At 41.9% G+C, this 21492-nt stretch overlaps 2 protein-coding genes across 6 annotated transcripts in view; one reads left to right on the top strand and one right to left on the bottom strand.

Moving 5' to 3' along the window:
• The window catches only part of ANKS4B (ankyrin repeat and sterile alpha motif domain containing 4B), a 66747-nt gene that overhangs the window by 22880 nt on the left and 22375 nt on the right, over positions 1–21492 (bottom strand). Inside the window, exon 1 of one of the 5 annotated variants that reach the window (XM_082431079.1) lies at positions 6190–6455. The exons of 3 other annotated variants lie outside the window; for them this stretch is intronic. In XM_082431079.1, the coding sequence (XP_082287205.1) occupies positions 6190–6389 (200 nt within the window). In that variant the 5' untranslated portion in view covers positions 6390–6455. One more of the 5 variants, XM_082431081.1, reaches the window with a different exon arrangement.
• Positions 6455–21332, top strand: ZP2 (zona pellucida glycoprotein 2). Its single transcript, XM_082431065.1, has 18 exons — positions 6455–6522; positions 6608–6696; positions 7546–7629; positions 8036–8130; positions 9662–9814; positions 10575–10616; positions 10769–10933; positions 11704–11800; positions 11889–12070; positions 12789–12915; positions 13750–13937; positions 14019–14110; positions 14211–14335; positions 14494–14683; positions 15837–15972; positions 16049–16145; positions 16555–16638; positions 17512–21332. Exons 1-18 carry the CDS (start codon positions 6461–6463, stop codon positions 17655–17657), a joined length of 2154 nt encoding a protein of 717 aa, XP_082287191.1. The 5' UTR covers positions 6455–6460; the 3' UTR covers positions 17658–21332.

Genomic DNA, 21492 nt, shown 5'->3' with positions numbered 1-21492 from the left:
TCACGCAGCAACGAAGACCAAATGCAGACAAAAATAAACAAATAAGTAAATAAATTTATAAAAAAAATAAGTGTGGTACATATATACAATGGAATATTACTCAGCCATAAAAAAGAATGAAATAATGTCATTTGCAGCAACATGGATGGACTAGATTAGATTATCATACTAAGCAAAGTAAGTCAAAAAGAGAAAGACAAATTCCATATGATATCACCTATATGTGGAATCTAAAAATGACACAAATAAACATATCTATGAAACAGAAGCAGAATCACAGACATAGAGAACAGACTTTCTCTATGTGGTTGTCAAGGGGGAAGGCGGTTCGGGGAGGGAAGGATTGGGAGTTCGGGCTTAGCAGATGCAAACTAGTATTTATAGGATGGATAAACAACAAGGTCCTACTGTATAGCACAGGGAACTATATTCAATATCTTGTGATAAACAGTAATGGAAAAGAATATGAGAAAGAATATATATACATATGTATAACTGAATCACTTTGCTGTACAGCAGAAATTAACACAACATTTAAATCAACTATACTTTAATAAAATATAAAAAAATTTGGAGGAGGACAAATTCATTCCATAACAGCTTTCTACTTAGTAGCTATCAACTTGGGGGAAATTCACCGTGAGGAGTCTTAATTTCCTTTTCTTATTCCGACCTTGAAGGTTTATACATCGGTGTCCAGCACAGGACCTATACACAATGGACCTGAACAAAAATTCCCTTCCCTCTTTCCTGCAGAGACTCATCAAATCACAGGGTTTCTGAGGACCACCTACTCTTTCCCAGTACTCTGGGTGAAATGCGAATTATAAAGGCATGGATCTATAAAACCCACAGGGAAACCCAAAGGGAAAGGGGTGGATTACAGAGATTTAGTGAAGGGAGACTTAACAGAATTAGGGGTTACTTGAATAAGAGACAACCCTTCAGGAAATGGGCTGAGTTTCAACCTGGGTTACCTTGATCAAGACTGAAATTCCATAGACCTTGTTTGATTAGCTTTAGTCATGTGCCTACCATTTGTCCAAAAGGTGATGGAGGCAGCTTGACTGAAAGTCTCACCAAGACTATATCTAATGGGAAAGAGAGTTCCTACCAAAAGAAAAGGATACCAGACAGAAAAGAATATACCTGTGTGTATTTAAGTTTACTTATTTATGCTTAGGTTTTATTTGTTACATAAGTAGTCATTTGGTCTCTCCCATCAGAAAGCAAACCCTTTAAAGACAGTCTTTGTCTGCACTTGGACAAATGTGTGTGTTGCTTCTTTTGAGACTTCACAGTTTTATAGCTGCTCGGTAAATGCTCCCTCGGAGAATACCCACAGTTTCATAATGTAAAATTGGGCTCATTTTGAAACAGGAACTCTAAATAATAGTCACAGACAAGTATTGCCCCAGTCATGCTGCTTAACAAACACCCAAAATTAAGTGGCTTAAAAGAATAAGCATTGATTTAGCTCACAAGTCTACAGTCAACTGGTCAATTCCTCTGTGCTCAGCTGACCTTGGCTTGGCTCGCTCATTCATCAGCAGTCAACTGGCAGGTCGGCTGGGAACTAGTTGCTCTAGGATGGCCTCAGCCTAGATGACCTATCTCTGCTCCTTGTGACTGTTTATCATCCAGCAGGATACCCCGGGTTTGTTGTCACAGTGAATGCAGAATGCTAAGAGTCAGTGCATATGTGTACAGGCCTCAAGAGACCTAGTCTCAGGACAGGCATACCACCACTTCCACCACATTCTGTTGGCCAAAGCAAGTTACAAAGATTCAGCGGCGGGGGGAGGAGTGAGGAGGACCAGGCTAACTGCAAACTATGCTGCTAAGGATGGGAGTCCAGGGAGGGGGGCAGATTGGCACCTTTACAATTAATCTACCATATCACCTTAAGAACTTTAACATTTCATAGTCTATCAACTAAAAGGACTACCCTGTATTGCATTTTCTTTATTTCTATGGTAACCATTACCCTAGCTACTACCTATAGAGTAATCTGTGTTAATATCTGTATGTAAATGAGCTTTTATTTAGAACTTCTGAGCCTTCTCTGTCATTCATTTATCTAAGCTGCCCTATTTTTACATGAACAGATCCATGAAGCCTTTTATGCCCTTGTCCTATTTCTTTCTGAATCCATCACCGTTACAAGGCTCATTCAGTTTTGATCTGTCTAAAGATCCAAAGGCGGAAAATGACATTCACATTGTATAGTTACATTGTATAGTTAAAGGAACTACTATATGATGTTCAAGAACATTCGTATTAACATAGTCTATCTTATTTTTCCAAGTTAAATTCATATTTGATATTTGAAAGCTATTTTAAGCTATGTTAGCCTAACTGATAGAAGGTTCTGTATTTCTTATTTATCTAATACTGCTAAATTCTAATTAATGCCATCTGGTACTTTTAAAGCTAAGTGAACTGCAAGAGAAGCATAAAGTTTTAAAACACCCCCTCATACACACACAAGCACACACACACAGAAAATCATAATGAAATAGAATGGGCCTGGGAGTAGATATCAGAAGATCTGGTTTCTCCCTAGAGCTCTGCTACTAACTTTCTGTATGACCTTGGGCAAGTCACAGAACCTCTTAGGCTTAATTTCCTCACTTTATATTGGGGAGTTGGACTTTGAAAGCCTCATGAACCAAATCTACTCACTTGGGCAATATACCTTTATACCATGAAGCTTGAATTCATCGGCCTTTCATTCTATAGCTTCTATAGATCACTTACATACAAATCAGATTTACTGTTATCACTTTTAAATTACTTTAATTGGTTACTTATCACCAAGATAATTCAATCAATACAGAAGTGAATGAAGTTTAAAAAAAAAGTATGATACCAAATGTAAAATAGCTAGTGGGAAGCAGCCACATAGCACAGGGAGATCAGCTGGGTGCTTTGTGACCACCTAGAGGGGTGGGATAGGGAGGGTGGGAGGGAGATGCAAGAGGGAGGGGATATAGGGATATATGTATATGTATAGCTGATTCACTTTGTTACACAGCAGAAACTAACACACCATTGTAAGGCAATTATACTCCAATAAAGATGTCAAAAAAAAAAAAAAGTATGAGTCTCCCATCTCCCTATTCCTATTCTGGGAATGATGCATCACATATATTTATAACAGCAAGAGCACAAACAAATCAGAACAGATGACGGTTGTGGATGTCCAGCACAGCTGGACTGGTGTGGACTGCCTGGATGCCGGCACTGTCTCCTCCCTCAGGTAACGTGTCGGCTCCCCGGCATATAAATGCAAACACACATTTCTATACCCACACGTAGACACATAAATGGATAGAAAATACACAGGTTTCTTATTTTTCTTTTTTTAAGTAAAATATGACAACATACTAACCATGCAGCTCTAATACTCCAATTTATTGTGGATGTCTTTAATATCAGCATTTATAGATCCAGTTGAATCCATAGATTTATTTTAGTATCTGAACAGTATTCCAGAGTTTATCTAACCATCTCCTGATGATAACAGTTAGGTTATCTTCAATTAATACTTTTACAATTGTTGTGGAAAGTAAGGCAACAGGATTGGAAATTAAGAATTATGAACTATTGTTTAAAAGAACTGCATTTGGGCTTCCCTCGTGACGCAGTGGTTGAGGGTCTGCCTGCTAATGCAGGGGACACGGGTTCGGGCCCTGGTGTGGGAGGATCCCACGTGCCGCGGAGCGACTGGGCCCGTGAGCCACAATTGCTGAGCCTGCACGTCTGGAGCCTGTGCTCCGCAACGGGAGAGGCCGTGATGGTGAGAGGCCCGCGCACCGCGATGAAGGGTGGCCCCCGCTTGCCGCCACTAGAGAAAGCCCTCGCACAGAAACGAAGACCCAACACAGCCATAAATAAATAAATAAATAAAATTTTAAAAGAACTGCATTTAAGAAAGGAAGGAGGGCACCTGCCCAAAGGAGGCAAAAATATTGCATTGTTGTTATGCATTACAACCTAAAACTCTCTTCAAGAAATGCCTGGTGATTAGCAACAGGTGAGAAGAGGCCTCATAAGTCAAGCAGAGACCAGGGCATTCACAGAAGAGGAGAGGGAACACATTGTAGTTATAAACACAGTTATAAAGTCTCATTGAAAAGAATGTGGAAAACAGAAATACATCTGAAAGAGATCCTACTGATTATTTAGTAAAATATGAAGGATCTATTATTTTTGTAAAGGTTTTAGTTTTCCTAACTAGTGATATGAGACACCATCTTATTGTAGAGAGCCATGTCTTCCTCATTCTCAAAGCTGGCTACACTGAACACATTTGTATCCTTGTGCCCTCATGCAGAATTGATTCTTAGGGGCCTGGAGCTAGTTGTTCAGTGACTGTCCCAAGCACAGCATTGGTTGGGTCAGGCAAGGCAAGTGAAATTAATCTCTGGTGCACTCACCACCCTCACCAGCTCTCACAGTGGTCCTCCTTCCCTCCATGCCTCCTGCTCAGGGCCTTTGTGCTGCCCCTTAGTCTCCCGGAGCCCCCAGTTTAGGGCTCTGACCAGAGCTGCCTTTTCCAAGGCAAGACCTCACACTCTGGAAAAATGGTACAGTATTGGGGGAAGCAAGCCTGTGGGTGGGGCCTGGGAAGGAGGAGCAACGGATTAATCTGTTACCTCTCTGACCACCTTCTTAATAGGTCTCTCCGAATCTTGCTCCTGCATTCCATCCTCTAATGGCTGGAATGGTCTTCTAATCTCTCCAATGGTCTTCTTATCATAGTCTTAACCATCATGGTAACAAATTACCTTCACAGTTGTAGAAAATGTCCCACTTTTTGGAAAATATGCTTAGGAGTAACTATTGCTATCATGCTTCTGCTCAGAATCTAAATCCTTTCACCATCTCTATCCTCAAAATCCTGCTTATCCTGGAGTTTGCTCCCTCTCCCCCATTCCACTGGTATATAATCAACTGATTCCCATAGAGAAGTTAGTTAATCACTGGCAATCATTCAGTTTCTTGCCTACCTCCCTCCAGGTATTTCCCAAATTTTCCTGATCATAAGACTCACCTGGCTTGTTAAACATACACTACCCCAGGCCCCTCCCCTAGAGAGCCTGATTCAGCAGCTTTTGGGTGGGGCCCAGGAATCTGTGATGTTAACAAGAGCCCCATGTGATCGTTTTGATCAAGGATGTTGGGGAAACCACTACTCTAAGCAGCAATATTTCAGACACCTATAACAGGGAATGAAGATTACTCCTCAAGTTACATCATAAAGACATAAATAAAGACATAAAAAACAACACATAAATAAATATTTCAAGTGCCACCCCACTACTTGCACAGAATTTGAGCATTATCACCTGTTATGGAACATGGACTGCAGACATCTAGGTATCTCAGTCTGGCCCTGGCCCTGACACCCAGCTTGGGCAAGTTGCTTTTCCTCAGTTTCTCCACCTGTAAACTCCCAATTGCTACATAGTGACATTCTTATTTAGATCACTATTCCCTTTGACCCAGAATTTCTACTTCCAGGAATTTATCCTGAGAGTTAACCAGGGAAATGTACAAGAATGTCCATCAGATTATTGTTTATAATGATGAAAAATAGGAAACTATATTAATGTCCATCATTAGGGAACAGTTAAGCACTGATTTATCTAGACATTGAATACTATGCAACCCTAAAAATGGTAATGGAGATCTTTATATTTGACATGGAAAATGTACATGACATATAAAGTAGTAAAAGCAGGTTACAAACATAATTTATACTTCAATCTCAGGTTGTTTTTTAAGTGTGTGTGGTGTTTGCAGAAAAAGACCATAGAGTTACATACCTAAGTATTAGCAGTGGTAAAATTTGGATGACTTTTTCCTTTTCTCTATATCCTTCTGTAATTGTCGACATTTTTTGAAGTAAGCTTAAAATCTATACTTGGGGGAAAATAATGCTTCATCCATTTTTTTTTAAAGGTACTTCTTCATGCACATTGCCAGGATGGTGTCCACAATAGCCAGGAGACCAGGAGTAACTTAAAGGAAAGGTTTACTTAAAGATAGTGTGAACAAGAGATGTTCTTTCCTCAAAAAAATCCCACCACATTTTTCACTGTACATTTGAGTTGTAAAGATTTTGTCCAAAAGCTCCTAATTTTTCCCAGTGTTACAGAAAAAAAGCACCAATTCATTCACCTGGAGCCAGTTTCAAGGAACTCTGGTTTCATGGCTGGCCCGCAGAGCAGCTGGTGGAACAGCAAGGCAAGTGTCAGAAAGTGCAGAACTCTGCTTATTTCAGGCCTTCCAGAAAGGCTCTCCCTTCCCAAATCCCTTCCTCTCAGCTGGGAGGGCTGGAGAAGATTCAGGTGTCTCCAGTGTGGAGAGGGCGGGATCATGTCCTGCTTCCTGCTATAAAAGCACAGAGCAGCACACCCTTCTGCTGGCTGATTTGGTGGTGTCTTCGGTCATGGCGTGCAGGCAGAGAGGAGACAGTGGGAGACCCTCAAGCTGGTTCACTGCAGACTGGAGGTAACTGGGGGCAGAAGGGAGAGGACATAATGGCCTTGTCTGCTGAAGTTCGTCCCTCTTTAACTCTTTCCCCCATGCCCTCCAGCACCTACAGGTCATTTCCTCTATTCTTCGCCCTTTTGACTTCGGTGAACTCAATACGTGTTAATCAGTTGGTGGATCCTGCCTTCCCAGGTAGGCCTCTTGGGTGAGGGAAGTGCTCTTAAGCACCTCTCGAACAGATTGCACCTAGGGTGCCTAGATGGCCAGGAAACACAAACATGGGTTAGACAATCTCCACTCATTCCCTTTATTACCTTGATCAAGTCACTACAGTTTTTCCATTGCTTACCTAGACCTTGCTCTACCAGCTAAATGGGAGAGCGTGCAAAAACACCTGTACTACCTTCTATTCCCTCACTGCCTCAAGCTTTACGGCATCCAAAGAGTAGCAAACCACACACTAAGCCCCCATCTTTGGGAGCAGTCGTCTTCAAACACATGCTCATGCTTAAGGAAAGCGTCAACATAACAGACAAAATCAGAGCCGTTCCACTTGTAATGAGTTTTTCAAAATTTTCATCTGAGCCAGAGGATGCACAGTGTCAGGTTATAGGCAGATTGGTTAGTCTTTAAAAAGTGTGTCCTTGGGCTTACTTGGGGCATTTTTTAAACTTCAGATTGAAATATCTTAGACAAAACTTTTCTCCGGTTCTTCACAGACCTACCATCCCCATCTCCATCAGGGTTCCAGCCTGGTTCCTGCATGCATGCGTGTTAACCCGAATCCAGGCTTATCCTGGAGTACTTCAGAAAGCCCTAGGCACCTAACTGATACCTTCCCTACAGTTCTTGGTATCTTGCATTGTAGTTATATCTTTCCCACCAATCTGTAAGCTCCTCAAAGATGGTGGGCAAGCTTTGCCTCTCCCAACTGGCATCTTCCCTGTTGCCTGTTGGAGAGGAGAGTTCCCTCAATACACTTCTGTAGGAATCATGCCTCCTGTGTTCAAAGATGCCCCATGTGTTTCCTTTGCTCTTCAGGTACTGTCACTTGCTATGAAAATAGAATGATAGTGCAGTTTCAAAGCATTCTTGCCAACAAGATACAGCACGCATCTGTGGTGGGTAAGTAATGTGTATTATCTCATCTTAGTCTTACTTAGTAGAAGCTCTTGGCTCAAGGCCATCTCCATTTTCTGGTGAGCAGAGCACACAAACCCTGGAGCAACTGGCACCCAAAACCCATGATGACACAGGGGCCTTGAATTGCATGATGCCTCCAAGAGTGGAAGACCCTGTCTTTCTTTGGAAATCTGTCTTATGTCAGAATCCCCTAGGAAACATCTATCATCAAATCTCAGCATCTCCCAGAGCTTGGGTTATACCACTCAGGTGGGAAAATAAAAAGTGAAGTGATTTGAAGTACCTTAGAAATGGATTGGTAGTCTTGGCTATGTACCTCTGGCTGACTCAATGTCACTGAAATGTACTTCTTGGCCATCTCCTGTCTAAATTACTCTTGCTTCTGTAGATCCCCTTGGTCTTGAAATGCTGAACTGCACTTATGTTCTGGACCCAGAAAAGCTCACCCTGAAGGCCCCATATGAAACCTGTACCCAAAGAGTAGTAAGTAATTGTTGGAGGAGTGATTTGGGAAGTAGTAACCTAGGAGTTAAGGCTTTGGAGTAGAGCAGTAGTTCTCAATCAGGGTGATTTCTTTTGTCATCCCAGAGAACATCCTGTAATGTTTGGAGACAGTTTTGGTTATCACAGGTGGTTGAGGGGTGGGACGGGAAAGGGCAGCTACTGGCCATCTAGTGGGTACAAGCCAAGGATATTGCTAAATAGCCTCCATTGCCCAGAGGAGCCCTCAGTAACAGACACGGTAGAACCCAAATGCCAACGCTGAGGTTAAGAGACCCTGGAGTTGAGGATTTGGGCTTGATTTCTGGCTCTGCCACTATCTAGATGTGATTTGGGGTAAGTTAGCTAATCTTTCTAAGCCTCTACTTGCCCATTGGAAAATGGATTATGATATCTCTCCATAAGGTGTCTAAAGATTAATGACATAATACAGATGAAGGACTTGGCATAGCATCTAGACACAACAAATGATCAAACATGAGCTATTTTGATCTATAACCCCCATGGAAAAGGGGAGGCTATTTTGGGGCTGGCAAATAGAGTGCTGATACCTCTAGGCTGTGAAAACATGTGTTGGAAGGCTAGCAGAAGCTGAACAATAGGATTTTCTACTGTTAAGCAACAGTACCACCCAATCAGGGTTATTAGGAGCAGTAAAAGCAACCTAAGTCATTTTCAAGTTTTAGTGTGCAAACAATCACTTAGGGAACTTGGAAAGTACAGAATTAGTTCATTTAGTTGATGACTTAATAGGTCTGGGGTGCATCCTAGAAGTCTGCAAGTTTAACAGTCTACTTCATCTGATTCTATAGTGAAGATCTCCAGTAATTAAAACTTTCCCTTCTGAAATGGCCTTTCCCAACTTTAGGGAGCTTAGGGTTGCATTCCTTTAGACCAGAGTCGACAGAGTATCACCTGTGGGTGGCTACATCCAGCCCATGATCTGTGTGTGTGATGGTCCTCAAGCTAAGAATGTTTTTTGTTTTTTTAAAGAGTTTTTAAAACATGTTAGCACTCGTATGTGGCCTACAAAGTCTATATATTTACTAACACTTAACAGAAAATTGTTGGCTGACTCCTGCTTTAGACTGTGAGTTCCTTGGGCCAGGGGAAATGGCAAAGATGGCTCTGTCCAGCACCCAGCACAATGGCTGCTACATAAGTGCTCAATAAGTGTATTTGAATCTCTTGGTACAGGCCCCAAACCAAACAGGACCTTGATACTCAGATATAGGGTGAATGTAAAAAGAAAATAAAAACTGAACTCTGAGCCCTGAAACTCAAGGAACTATTCTCTGCCAATGAATGTAGGAGTCTTTCCTGGGGTATCTAAAGAGGCTATAGAATCTCCTGGTACAGGAATGAGGGACCTTCTAGAACCCGTGGTACTGATAATTTAAGGGTTTTGCCAACGTTAAGGGTTTTACCAATCAGCTGGGTCAGATGGTATTCTGGAATCCCCTTTCTCACTGAGGTACTAGCACTCTGTCCTTACTATGCCGTTTTCATACAGCTTGGCCAGCATCAGATGACCATCAGACTCATGGACGACACTGCTGCTTTAAGTCAAGAGGCTTTCATGTATGACATCAGCTGTCCAGTTATGCAAGCAGAAAGCCATGAGCAGCATTCGGGATCCACAGTCTGCTTGAAGGATTTCATGTCTGTGAGTGAAGCAGGCTGACTGCTTCTCACCCAGCTAATGCGGGGGAAATGTGGTCTAGACAGAGCTGGGCTTCAGAACAAGATCAGGATTGCAATCTGTATTTCACTACTGACTTGCTGTGTAGCTTTGGATTGATTTCTTAACCACACTGAGACTTTGTTTCTAAGTCTGAAGTGGGGGACAACAATACCTCATAGGATGGCTTTAAGAATTGACTGAGAAGGTAGATACAGCACTCAGCACATCATGTCTAGCAATAAAAAGGATTCAGTTGGTAGCTTGACAAACTGGATACTTATCGTGTGCCAGACCCTACGCCAGATACTAGGATATAGCAAATGAGCAAAACAGACCAATCACAAACTCGTGGACTTTATAGTCTAACGGCTAACATCAACAGTGGACAAAAATAATCATACTTTATTAACAATGATGGAACTGCATGGCTTGACAGAGTATTTGATTTCTATGGACAGAGTAAAAAGTTGTGCATTTAAGGACTTAGTGTCTCAGCTTATAACTGGAAGGGAGCTTAAGTCTTCCAATTGCCTTTTGGTATCAAAAGCTCAAAGAGGAAATGATGTCTAATGGCACTGCTAGGATTCATGACTGGTCCTGTACTTCTACTACATCCCACAACTAGGCGTCGTGGTGTAAGAATCACACAGCAGTTGCTCTGGGTGTTTTCCACATACTCTCAGGTAACATGATTTCAGAAATCTCCAAATCAAAGCCTCACATCATCTTTTTTGTCTTCCAGTTTACCTTTCACTTTTTTCCTGGTATGGCTGACGAAAGTGCGGTATGAAAGTTATTTTTTAAATTACAAGCCTAAGTAACCTTTAGTTCTATATTAAAGGTGACATAACTTCAATCCTGGTTAAAATATTAAATAGACAATAGTCTTGGGGTTAAGGTGAGCACCAGCCCTCTAAATGAAACTTTTGACTTTAGGATCCCAAACCTCAGATGGGATGGACCTTTGCAGTTGGTGATGGTGAAAGAGCCCAAACTCTGACCCTTCAGGAGGCTATGACACAAGGCTATAATCTCCTGATTGACAACCAGAAGATAAGCGTCCAAGTGTCATTCCATGCCACTGGAGTGACTCACTACTCGGTAGGTGTGAATCTTTTTGTACCACAATCCAGGCACAAACCAACATTTCTAAATCCAAGCATGATCTCAACCATGTCCTCAAATTGAGAATACAACTCATTCAACAGGTATCTTAATGCTTACTATGTACCAAGCACTGTACTAAGTACTAAAGATAAAATGGTGAGATACAATGGTGAACAAAATAGATACGGTCCTTACTTCAATCTGTTCTCCCTCTTCCCCCATAGATCTAAATTAACTACATAATATGGAGCTAGGGTACTACTAAATTCTTTTACGAATTAAGGTGTTCTGTTTTATCATTGCCCTGTATTGTGTTTACAGTAGGTACCGGTACTTTGGGGACCAACAATCATGACACTACATTAAATCAGTTAATGGGCCAAAATACTTAGAACAGGTCTTGGCACCTACGTGCTCAAATGTCAGCCATGTTAACAGTCCTGTTATACACTGAGTATATGCTGAATCTTATAAACATTCTCTCTGAATGCTGATACCATAAGATAGTCATAAAACAAGAGCTCATATCTGCTTAGAAATGATCAGCTACAGGTCATATCAGTAGACACTACTTTGCCAGATGTTATGAAGTACAAGATTTTAAAACTAGAGCACCTGCAGAACAATTGGGACAAAATGCCTGAACTCTACTTGGGCCAAGACAGTGCCCAATAGTTGAGTATGTTTGCCCTGACTATTCCAGCGTTGGTTAGAAATTCAAGTAATTCAGGTAAACCAATGTCTTTGAAAATGCCTCTCCTCAGCAAGGTAACAGCCACCTCTACATGGTGCCTCTGAAGCTTACGCATGCATCTCCTGGGCAGACGATCGTCTTATCATCACGACTCATTTGTGTGTCAGGTAAGTGCCTAGGAAGGGGCAACTCCAGTTGTGGAAGACATTGTTCTAGGGGCTTAATCAAAACTGATCATTCTGTCATTCCTTCTAGATCCTGTGACTTGTAATGCTACACACATGACTCTCACCATACCAGAGTTTCCTGGGAAGTTAAAATCCATGAGCTTTGAAAATAGGAACATTGCTGTGAGCCAGCTGCCCAACAGTGGGGTTGATATGGAAACAACAAATGGCTTGAGGTTGCATTTCAGCAAAACTCTCCTCAAAACAAAAGTACGTTCCATTATCAACCACTGAGCTTTATGGAAGCCTGACTTGAAGCATAGCCTTTTAGGCTACCCTGATACAGCTGCTGACTTGTCCATAAATTCTAATTGCCAGTGTAAAAAATTCAGTATTTGGAAGGCCTCATTTGAACACCTTGCATAAGTGAATTCTCAAGTAACTGAAATTTACTCTCAAACACCAAGCCTCTTTAACTGCAATGGAAGTTTTCCTAAGTTTCTTAGTTCACTGAATAGTACAAACTGCTATCAAGCTTCTAATGATGAACCTCTCATGCCCTATTAAAACAGGATAGCTTGAGCCAAACAAGTGTCCCAAGCTGTCCTCACTGAGGCCAGTCTTGACTGAGGCAATTGCCAGGGACACCAAAGAATAATTTTATGTTGGTGTGTACTTTGCAATAACATTTTATAACTCCTGGGTTGGCAGCTCTTTAGAGGTTGAATTAACAGATCAAATTCCAGTGTCTAGTACAAAGAGCATACAGTTCTGGGTACTTGAGGGCATGAGCTTAAAGAAATAAATTTCCTTCCTAGGGAAGGATCCTGATCTGGAGAAGTGATAGGGTCTCTTGTTCTGGCTTAAAGGGAAACCATAATAAGTCTGGAGTGCGCTTTGAAGGTTTCAGTGTACTTCCTTCCTACCTCCTTTGACTGTTTGGGGTCCCAGCAGGCTGTGGCTGCTAACTGACATTCTTTCATTTCAGTTCTCTGAAAAATGCCTACCCTATCAGTTCTACTTATCGTCACTCAAGCTGACCTTTTACATTCAACTGGAGATGGTATCCATGGTGATTTATCCAGAGTGTCTCTGTGAGTCGACAGTTTCTATCGGTAAAGACCATTTTTCTTAAACGGTTTCCTACATTCTTTCTCTCTTAGCTCTTGCATGTGGGAAAGTGTATAGAAGTTCAGACTCTGCATTGCTTATACTTTGAGGAAATGAAAGACTGGTCAGACCAGAAATGTCAGTCTAAGCTGCTGTGATAGGGATGTAAGGAAGATAACACTTCTAAAATACACATACAGGTAGGTTTCACGACTGTTTCATGTTTTTAAGTAACCTGGATATACTTCATGTTAGGAGCCTAAGCCTATCATCTAAATAAGATTGCTTCAAACCTGAAACTACAGGGACTACAAGTATTTCCCCAAACTCCTGAAAATTCCTCAAAGAATATGGAAGTAGGTATTTCCTCTTGTGTAGTATTGCTTCTGCCTCTTTGCTCCTATTATTCGCTGACCTGTATCAGGTCAAGCCAAATAGGAAAAATTAGTTGCTTCTTCAACTTCCCCTTAAACCACCAAGATTTGTGAGCCTTGAAAGAAGGGACATTATGACACAAGGCACTGCACTCTAAGCCTCATCAGGTTTTTATCATGGGTCTCTTACCTCACCTGGTGCTTCTTCCCACGTCTCCTGTTGCCTCTTCCTTTGGATGAAAAATCCTTCTGCTCGTACAGAGCAGCCTCACTCTTGTCTTGGCACCTTCAGGGTCTCCCCTTGTAACTCAAGCTGCTTATCAAGGTATTTTCCCAAAGACTTAAGACAAATTCTGTTGCCTCCTGATGAAAATTCAAACTTCCATCACACTTCAAATTAGTAGATGACAATAGTCACATGGCAGACAGATTTTTTTTTTTTTTTAAACTCTCACCACTATCTAGTTTCAGGGGAGCTATGTACTCAGGATGGGTTTATGGACGTTGAGGTCTACAGCCATCAAACAAAACCGGCTCTCAACTTGGATACCCTCAGGGTGGGAGACTCATCCTGCCAGCCAACCTTTAAAGCTCCATCTCAGGGGCTGGTGCGGTTTCACATACCCCTGAATGGATGTGGAACAAGACATAAGGTTAGTACTGGCCCCATAGCAAGAGGTTAAGACTTACTTTTGAGATGCCTAATTAACTACTTTCTCTCACCTTACTCTAAGTTCAATAATGACAAAGTCATCTATGAAAATGAAATCCATGCTTTCTGGGCGGATCTTCCTCCGAGCACAGTTTCCAGAGATAGTGAGTTCAGGTGTGAACGCAATTGCTACTTGACTTTTTAAGCCCCAGCTTAAACTCAAGCAGTCTTCTAATCTAAAATTCTTAACAACTCCACCCACCCACTCTTACAGAATGACGGTGAGGTGCTATTACAGCAGCAGTAACATGCTAATAAATACCAGTGTTGAAAGCCTTCCTCCTCCAATGGCCTCAGTGAAGCCAGGTCCACTTGCCTTGACCCTGCAAACCTACCCAGGTGAGACATTACAACCTAAAAAATCTGCTTAAATACTTTCAGGGAACTCTTCCCTAAAATGAACTTTGATGCCACCAGACTAGAGTAGTAGCGATGCTTAAGCTTCTGTTGTGACCATCAACTACTTGAGTACCAGAGGGGCTTCTCCTCCATTTCAGATAAGTCCTACCTGCAACCATATGGGGACAAGGAGTACCCTGTGGTGAGATACCTCCGTCAACCGATTTACCTAGAAGTGAGAGTCATAAACAGGACCGACCCCAACATCAAGCTGGTCTTAGATCACTGCTGGGCAACATCCACCATGGACCCAGCCTCTCTCCCTCAGTGGAATATTGTCGTGGATGGGTATGTATTCTCCGTATAAGGTAGCCCAGCTAATCAAACTGCCAGTAAAAAGAATAAAATGCTCTTGGGCTTGAGAGGAGCACTATATCAAAGGCCCTGATTTTTGTTCTTGTTTCTTAGCAACGAGTCCTTGGTCTAATAAGGTGACTCATGCTTTCCCTTGAATCTAAAAGTATAAGATCCTTCCCAAGGAAATCTGGCTTTAATATGCCAGTATCTGGAGCGAGAAGAGATTTCTAGTTCCTATCCATTTATTGAATACCTACCATATGCCAAACATGGCGCTATGTACTCCAGACGCATTATTTGAACCTCATCACTCTGAGAGACACTAGCCACCTCACTTCATAAAGAAACCCAAGCTTGCTACTTAAATAACTAGCCCAAAGTAATATTTAGTAAATGGTAGAACAGGAATGCCCATCTGACTCTAGATCTGAATATCACAATGCTCTGAAGTTGTGACTACCCACTTGTATGTTGGTGTTTGTCCTCTTGGCTCTGCTGGCACCTAGATAGAACTGCACCTTATCTGTCTTTGAATCTGTTGTAATCTGTTAAGCTTGTATCCTCCAGGTGCACTCCTGCTCCACGATCATGGTAGCCAGCACATTCATGCAGCTCATTCCTTCACCCCATTAAAGGCTTGCTCGAGTGTCCACTTCTCCTTGAAGCCTACCCTGACCCTCCTGCACCCTCACCCTGGTCTAACTCTTCTTTTGTTAGTACTTACATGCTACCTAACATACTAACTTATAGCTACTATACTCTGCTAGCATCTAAGATATAAAATGGCAGGAGTTCTCCACCTTGTGTTTTCAGTAACATATACTAACCGCCTGGGACAAAATAGATACTCAGACTAATAAGAATTAAGCCAGTGTCATCTGAAGAATTACATAATTCTTGATGAATTTAGCTGGCAAACCAATTGGTACTGAAATTGTATTAACACGTAGTAGAAGAAAAACTAGCATGAACAACTTATAACTTCATGAATATTGTTGGATAGGCCAAATCAGAGGTATATTAAAAAAAAAAGATAGAAAAAGGTACAGGTAGAAGGTGTTACGTATGACTGAATTTGAGCAAATGCTGAGTTAGACTCTGGGGTGAATTCAGCTGATGTCCCTCCCTGAAATGTACCTTCCAGCTGTGAATACAACCTGGACAACCACAGAACCACCTTCCATCCGGTTGGCTCCTCCGTGACCTATCCTAATCACTATCAGAGGTTTGATGTGAAGACCTTTGCCTTTGTGTCAGGGGCCCAAGGGTTCTCTCACTTGGTAAGTGATTAACAAGTCACCTGGGACAGGTCGAATGTGAGACATCAGTTTTACTCAACTCTTGTTCCATCTCCAGGTCTACTTCCACTGCAGTGCGTTAATCTGCAATCAACTCTCTCCTGACTTCCCTCTGTGTTCTGTGACTTGCCCTGTGTCATCCAGAAGCAGGCGAGGTAAAAATTTCAAGTCCTCATTAATGTGAGTTTACAGCAAGCCTCAACCTTTCAGAATTTAAGAATGAGTGCCTTGTTCTTTACCTAGTCCCAAGAGCACAAGAAACCTGAGTCTGAGATAGACAGGTTCTCCATCAGTCCTGTGGACAAGTTTTTTTGCACATGAGCTGTAGCCTGATCTTCTACAGACTTTAAAGTTACTCTTCCTGAGTCTAGGTAGACTCTGAACTTTGTCTTCTGATGTTCTTTGATAGTTCATCCTCCTTTTACAGTAAGGTGTATGCCCTCTCCTGTGAAGGCAGGCAAAACCACCTAGAGCAGGGGCTCCATGGGGAGCTGCTCTAGGTAATCCCTCAGCACACTTCTCACCACTACTCATTATCCCAGAGGTCAAACTATCTGTTTCCAGCCACAGGAGCCACTGAGGAAGAGAAAATGATAGTGAGTCTCCCGGGTCCCATCCTCCTGTTGTCAGACAGCTCTTCACTCAGAGGTATGGATTTAAAGCCTTGGGTACTTCTTGGACTCAAGTTCTTGGGTTTTGTGTCAAATTTAACTATGCATAGATAACACATGCTCCTGATTAGACAAGAAGAGAAGGAGTCTCTTCCCAGCAATAAGTTCTGTTAAGTCTCTTGTGTGCCCCTCCAAAAATCCCCATTTAACACAAGTGGAATCATATATTCTACCTACTGTTCTGTAACCTTTTTTACTTGTTTTAGCCATCTTATATCTGTACAGAGACCTCTCACTGTTAGTAACTAAAGGATTCCAGTTTTGTCACTAATGCCACATTAGAATCCTCAAATCTTGGTCCTCAAATCTTGGCCTACTATACAAGAACTTCAGACTATGTTTCTAAAAAGAAAAAAAAAAAACAGGACTAATAGGTCAGAAGACATGTGCTTGCTACTATCAAACTTAAGTCTTTACTGGATTATGTTACTGTTAATATTTTACATCTTCAGCCCAGATAGTCTTAATTTTAGGCCTAGGACTTGAAATTAAGCTCTCTTAAATCCCTAGCCAATAAGCTGCAAGAAATCATGCACTTGGGACAACTAATCATATCTGTTAGTGCCAGAATGTTAAACAATGAGCTGGGACTGTAAGGTCCTTTCCAGGTGTCAGCCCATCTGATCTGAGTGAAAGCAAGTAGGAAGTGGGAACAGCTGTGGGAGTGGAGTAGGGAGAGGAGGAGGTTGGCTTGAGGGATAAGACTATACCCTGTTGCAAGCTTCCCAAATGAGCTCTTTGAAGCTTAATTTCACTTCCTTCTCTGGGGAGTTTTAATGTGTAAAACTTTAGCTTCAACTTACACTTCGTTTCAATGATCTTAAGACTTGAATGTCTGCTTCCTTTCCAGACGCTGTGGACTCTAAAGGGCATGAGACTGCTGGATATGTTGCTTTTAAAACTATGGTTGCTGTGGTTGCCTCAGCAGGCATTGTGGCAACTCTAAGCCTCATCAGCTACCTGCGCAAGAAAAGAACCATAATGCTAAGTCACTAGTTGGATTTTCAAATAAAGTGGTCAACGTAAGACTCTTGCTTCTTTCTTATTAAGTTTAGATGGAATTCGAGGACTGTTTCTTGCAATCATTCTTCTTTAGAGAATATAGTACCTTTCCACAGTCCTCTGGGCAGGCCTTGTTCTGTGTGGACATGAATAAGGATATTGCTGACTTAAGTGCTTCCTGTCACTCAGCTTTTTCTGAACTCCATCCCCAAAACTGGCAGTGCCAGAGAATTCAATCACTAATGGGGCTTGGTGACAGCCCACCTCTAGGGGGGCATTTAGGTGACTTTAATGTCTTTTACCCCCTCCATTTATATATACAAGATGAGGAGGGCAAGAAGTCACCCCCAATCCTTGGCATAACTTCCCTTCTCTACAGAGGAAGGGAAGCCAGGTATTCCCAAGGAAGTAATCTAGTATCACACTGAAGTAATATTTCCTAATTCAAATTAGTCTTTCCAGTGAGTAGAAAACTTTCCCTGAGAACTTAAGGGATTTATTCTCCCGTGTACTCCCATTCCAATTAAAGGCCAGCAATCTCCTTTGGGGGAGGGAAAGGAATAATAAAAGATTCTAGCTTTAGTAAGTGCAATTACAACATTCCTGGCCTCGTTAAGGCTACACAGCTGGTAACGAGCCTCTTAGCTGAGCCTGGAGAGCTGCTTTCCCACTACCTAGCACTCAATTATTACCTCCTCCTGAGGCTGCTCCATCTTCTTCCCGAGGGTGCCCCATCTTAACTAGGCTGTAATTATGTCAAAATGACTAGTCTGCCTCACACTGTAGCTCTAACAGACCACATTCAAGATATCTAATATAGACATTAACTTGTATACTTCAACTAGAAAAAGTCTGGATCTAAACAAGAACTTTTGCTATGAAAAAAGTTGTAAAGCTTCTAAATCTCTGTACATGGTGGAGGTGAATCAAAATATGAACATCTTTAGTGTTTGGACTTCACCCCTCAATTGTGAGTTGTCATACTCCTGGGTTCTTCAAAACCTTGAAAGAATATTATATATACTTGGTCATCTTATGATACTGTAGGTCTTTAATAATGAATCCTTCTGCCTTTTCTTCAACACAACCTTTGATTCTAAATCCTTTTAAGAGTTATGTGGTAAAACTCAGCCCTGGTATGGGGAAGGAAACAACTGCATTCATATTGTATAAAAGGTCTGGTCTTCCTATAGTAATAAGGGCTAAAATTTCAAGTTCTCATCAAGGCTATTCTTTAGACATTTCTTTATAAGAGAATAAGGCATTAATCTGTCGCTGATAAAACAAATGGTCTTGGATTCAAACTTTTTCTGTGACTACGTCATATTAGTGTTACATATTAGAATCAGAAATATTGCATTGCTGCATGCACTTCTTAAAACAGCATTTAAAAAACTGTTGGCCACTTACATGGCTCCCTGATCTCATGTGGTAGGTTGAATAATGACCATCCCCAACATGTCCACATCCTAATCACCAAAAACTGAATATTGTTCCCTAGTCATGGCCCCAAATGGACTTTGCAGATGTGGTTAAAGGTCTTGACATGGGAAGATTATCCAAGTGGGCCCAATTATAGGGCTCCCTATGAAACAGACAGGAGAGTCAGAAAAGATGTCCCAGTGGAAGCAGAAGTCAGAGTGATATTGTCCACAAGCCAAGGAATGTGGGCAGCCTTTAATAGCTGGTAATGGCAAAGAAATGGATTCTCCCCTAGAGCCTCCAGAAGAACACAGCTCTGCTGCCCCATTTTGGACTTGTGAATTCCAGAGATATAAAATAACTTGTTTCAAACCATTTAGTTTGTATCAATTTGTTACGGCAGAAACAAAACTAATATACCCTCTAATGAGTCATTACCCACAAGTTGAAAAACACTTTGCTAGAAATGCACATTTTACAGATGAGCAACTTGAGCCCTAGCAAGCTTGTCTAAGGTATCAGAGTATCTTGGTTATAGAGGTGGAGCCTCTCATCCCCAATCTGGTCTATTTGTGTAGAGTCACAAGCCAGGATCACAGTGACCTGGGCCACAAGGCTGCTGCACAGCAGGTTGGTTCTGATGTGTTTGCAAATGTTGAGGCAGAAATTTGAGAGAGGAAAGCCAAGCTGGCTGTGGAGCAGCTGCTGGAATGAACACTAGTTGCCATGGTATCCTAGAACAAATATAATGAGCAGTTGTTTAAAGTCGTGTTCTCATCTTCTGAAGGTACCTATCCTACTGTACATGGGGGGTGGCAGCCTAATAAGCAGAGAGGAGCTGTGTGGGCAGAGAGGGAGCTCAAATCCCAAGAAGCTGCTCCTTCATCCAAACCTGTGTTTGCAATCTCCCTCACCAGGTAGGGATTGGCTGTAATTGTAACTCAGGTGGCAGGAGGTAGACGAAAGGCATTTGGGATTCTAATATTCTACTGGACAGTTCTGTTGGTGCAGTTTACAGGGGCTGGGAGCAGACTTGTGTGCCTTGGGAAGCCCCCTTTAATGCTGAACTTCTCTTCCCTGCCCTGTTCTGCTGCTTCAAGCTGTTTTATGGAACGTGTACTGCTCTAGAACAAGAGCTGGGCTTGGGTTCTGGATCTGTCTTCCTTACTGTGTGACCTTGGGCAGATGGAACAATTTCCAAGCCTATTTCCACATCTGGAAAATGTGAATAAAACCTACTTTGGAAGCATGCAAGGGTTCAATGAGATAGTCAGCATATTAATGTATTTGCATTGGAGCCACCTAGATGAAACCTCATAATACTATAAACAATAACTGAAGGTTGAATAAAATTCTGTGACAGATGAGAGGTTCTTGATCATGCACATATTTTGTAAAATATAGATGCCCTGACGTCACCTACTGAACTAGAATCTTTAAGGAGTGGGGTCTAAGCATGTTTAGGCTCTGTGGGAGGCTGAATAATGGCCCCAAAATATCTAGGTCCTCATCCCAGGAACCTGTGACTGTTACCTTTCATGGCAAAAGGGACTTTGCACACATGATTAATCTAAGCATCCTGGGCCGAGAAATTATCTGGATTATCCAGGTGGGCCTGAATGTAATCACAAGCATCCTTATACAAGGGAGACAGAATGAGATTCACCTACAGAGAGGAGAAGGTGACATGATGATGGAGATAGAGACTGATGCACTTTGAAGATGGAGGAAAGGGCTCCAGCCAAGGAACACAGGCGGACACGAGGAGCTGAAAAAGTCAAGGAAACATTTCCCCCAGAGCCTCCAGAAGGAAACAGCCCCACGGACACCTTGACGTCAGCCCAGTGAAACTGTAAGAGACCTCCAGATTTGCAGGACAGTAAATCTGTGTTATTTTTAAGCCACTAAGCTTGTGGTAATTTGTTACAGCAGGGAGAGGAAACGAACACAAGCTCCTCAGACGATTCTGACATGTACCCTGGATAAGAATCACTACGCTAGACAAACGCAAAGGCTGTGTGGACAAAGAATGTTGCCTGCCATCAAGCCCTCAGCCACTGCAGCTGCCCCCAAGGTACGCCCTGGGGGGAATTCAGGATGGAAAAAAAAAATATTGGCCCTAGATAGTTAAGACGCATATCAAAGGAATAATTTCAAAGAGCCCAGACTCTTGCATCTACACATACATAGAAAAGCACTAAAATCATTAACTTGAGATGTCTGTTTCTTGTGATTAGCAATCTTTTGATGTTTGACGACGTTTGTTTGTTTTCAGCAAATCTCCTATACGTCCAGACTCTTCCCTAACCTCTTTGCAACAGTTCCTCAGAGCTATCTGAAAGGCTGTTTCTGAGCTAAAGTCCTCACTAATGTCCTTGAATAAAACATAATTCTCAACTTCCGCCTT

Source organism: Balaenoptera physalus (genome assembly GCF_965194825.1).
Source record: "Balaenoptera physalus genome assembly, chromosome: 16".
NCBI lineage: Eukaryota > Metazoa > Chordata > Mammalia > Artiodactyla > Balaenopteridae > Balaenoptera > Balaenoptera physalus.
This window is presented reverse-complemented; position numbering and strand designations above follow the sequence as displayed.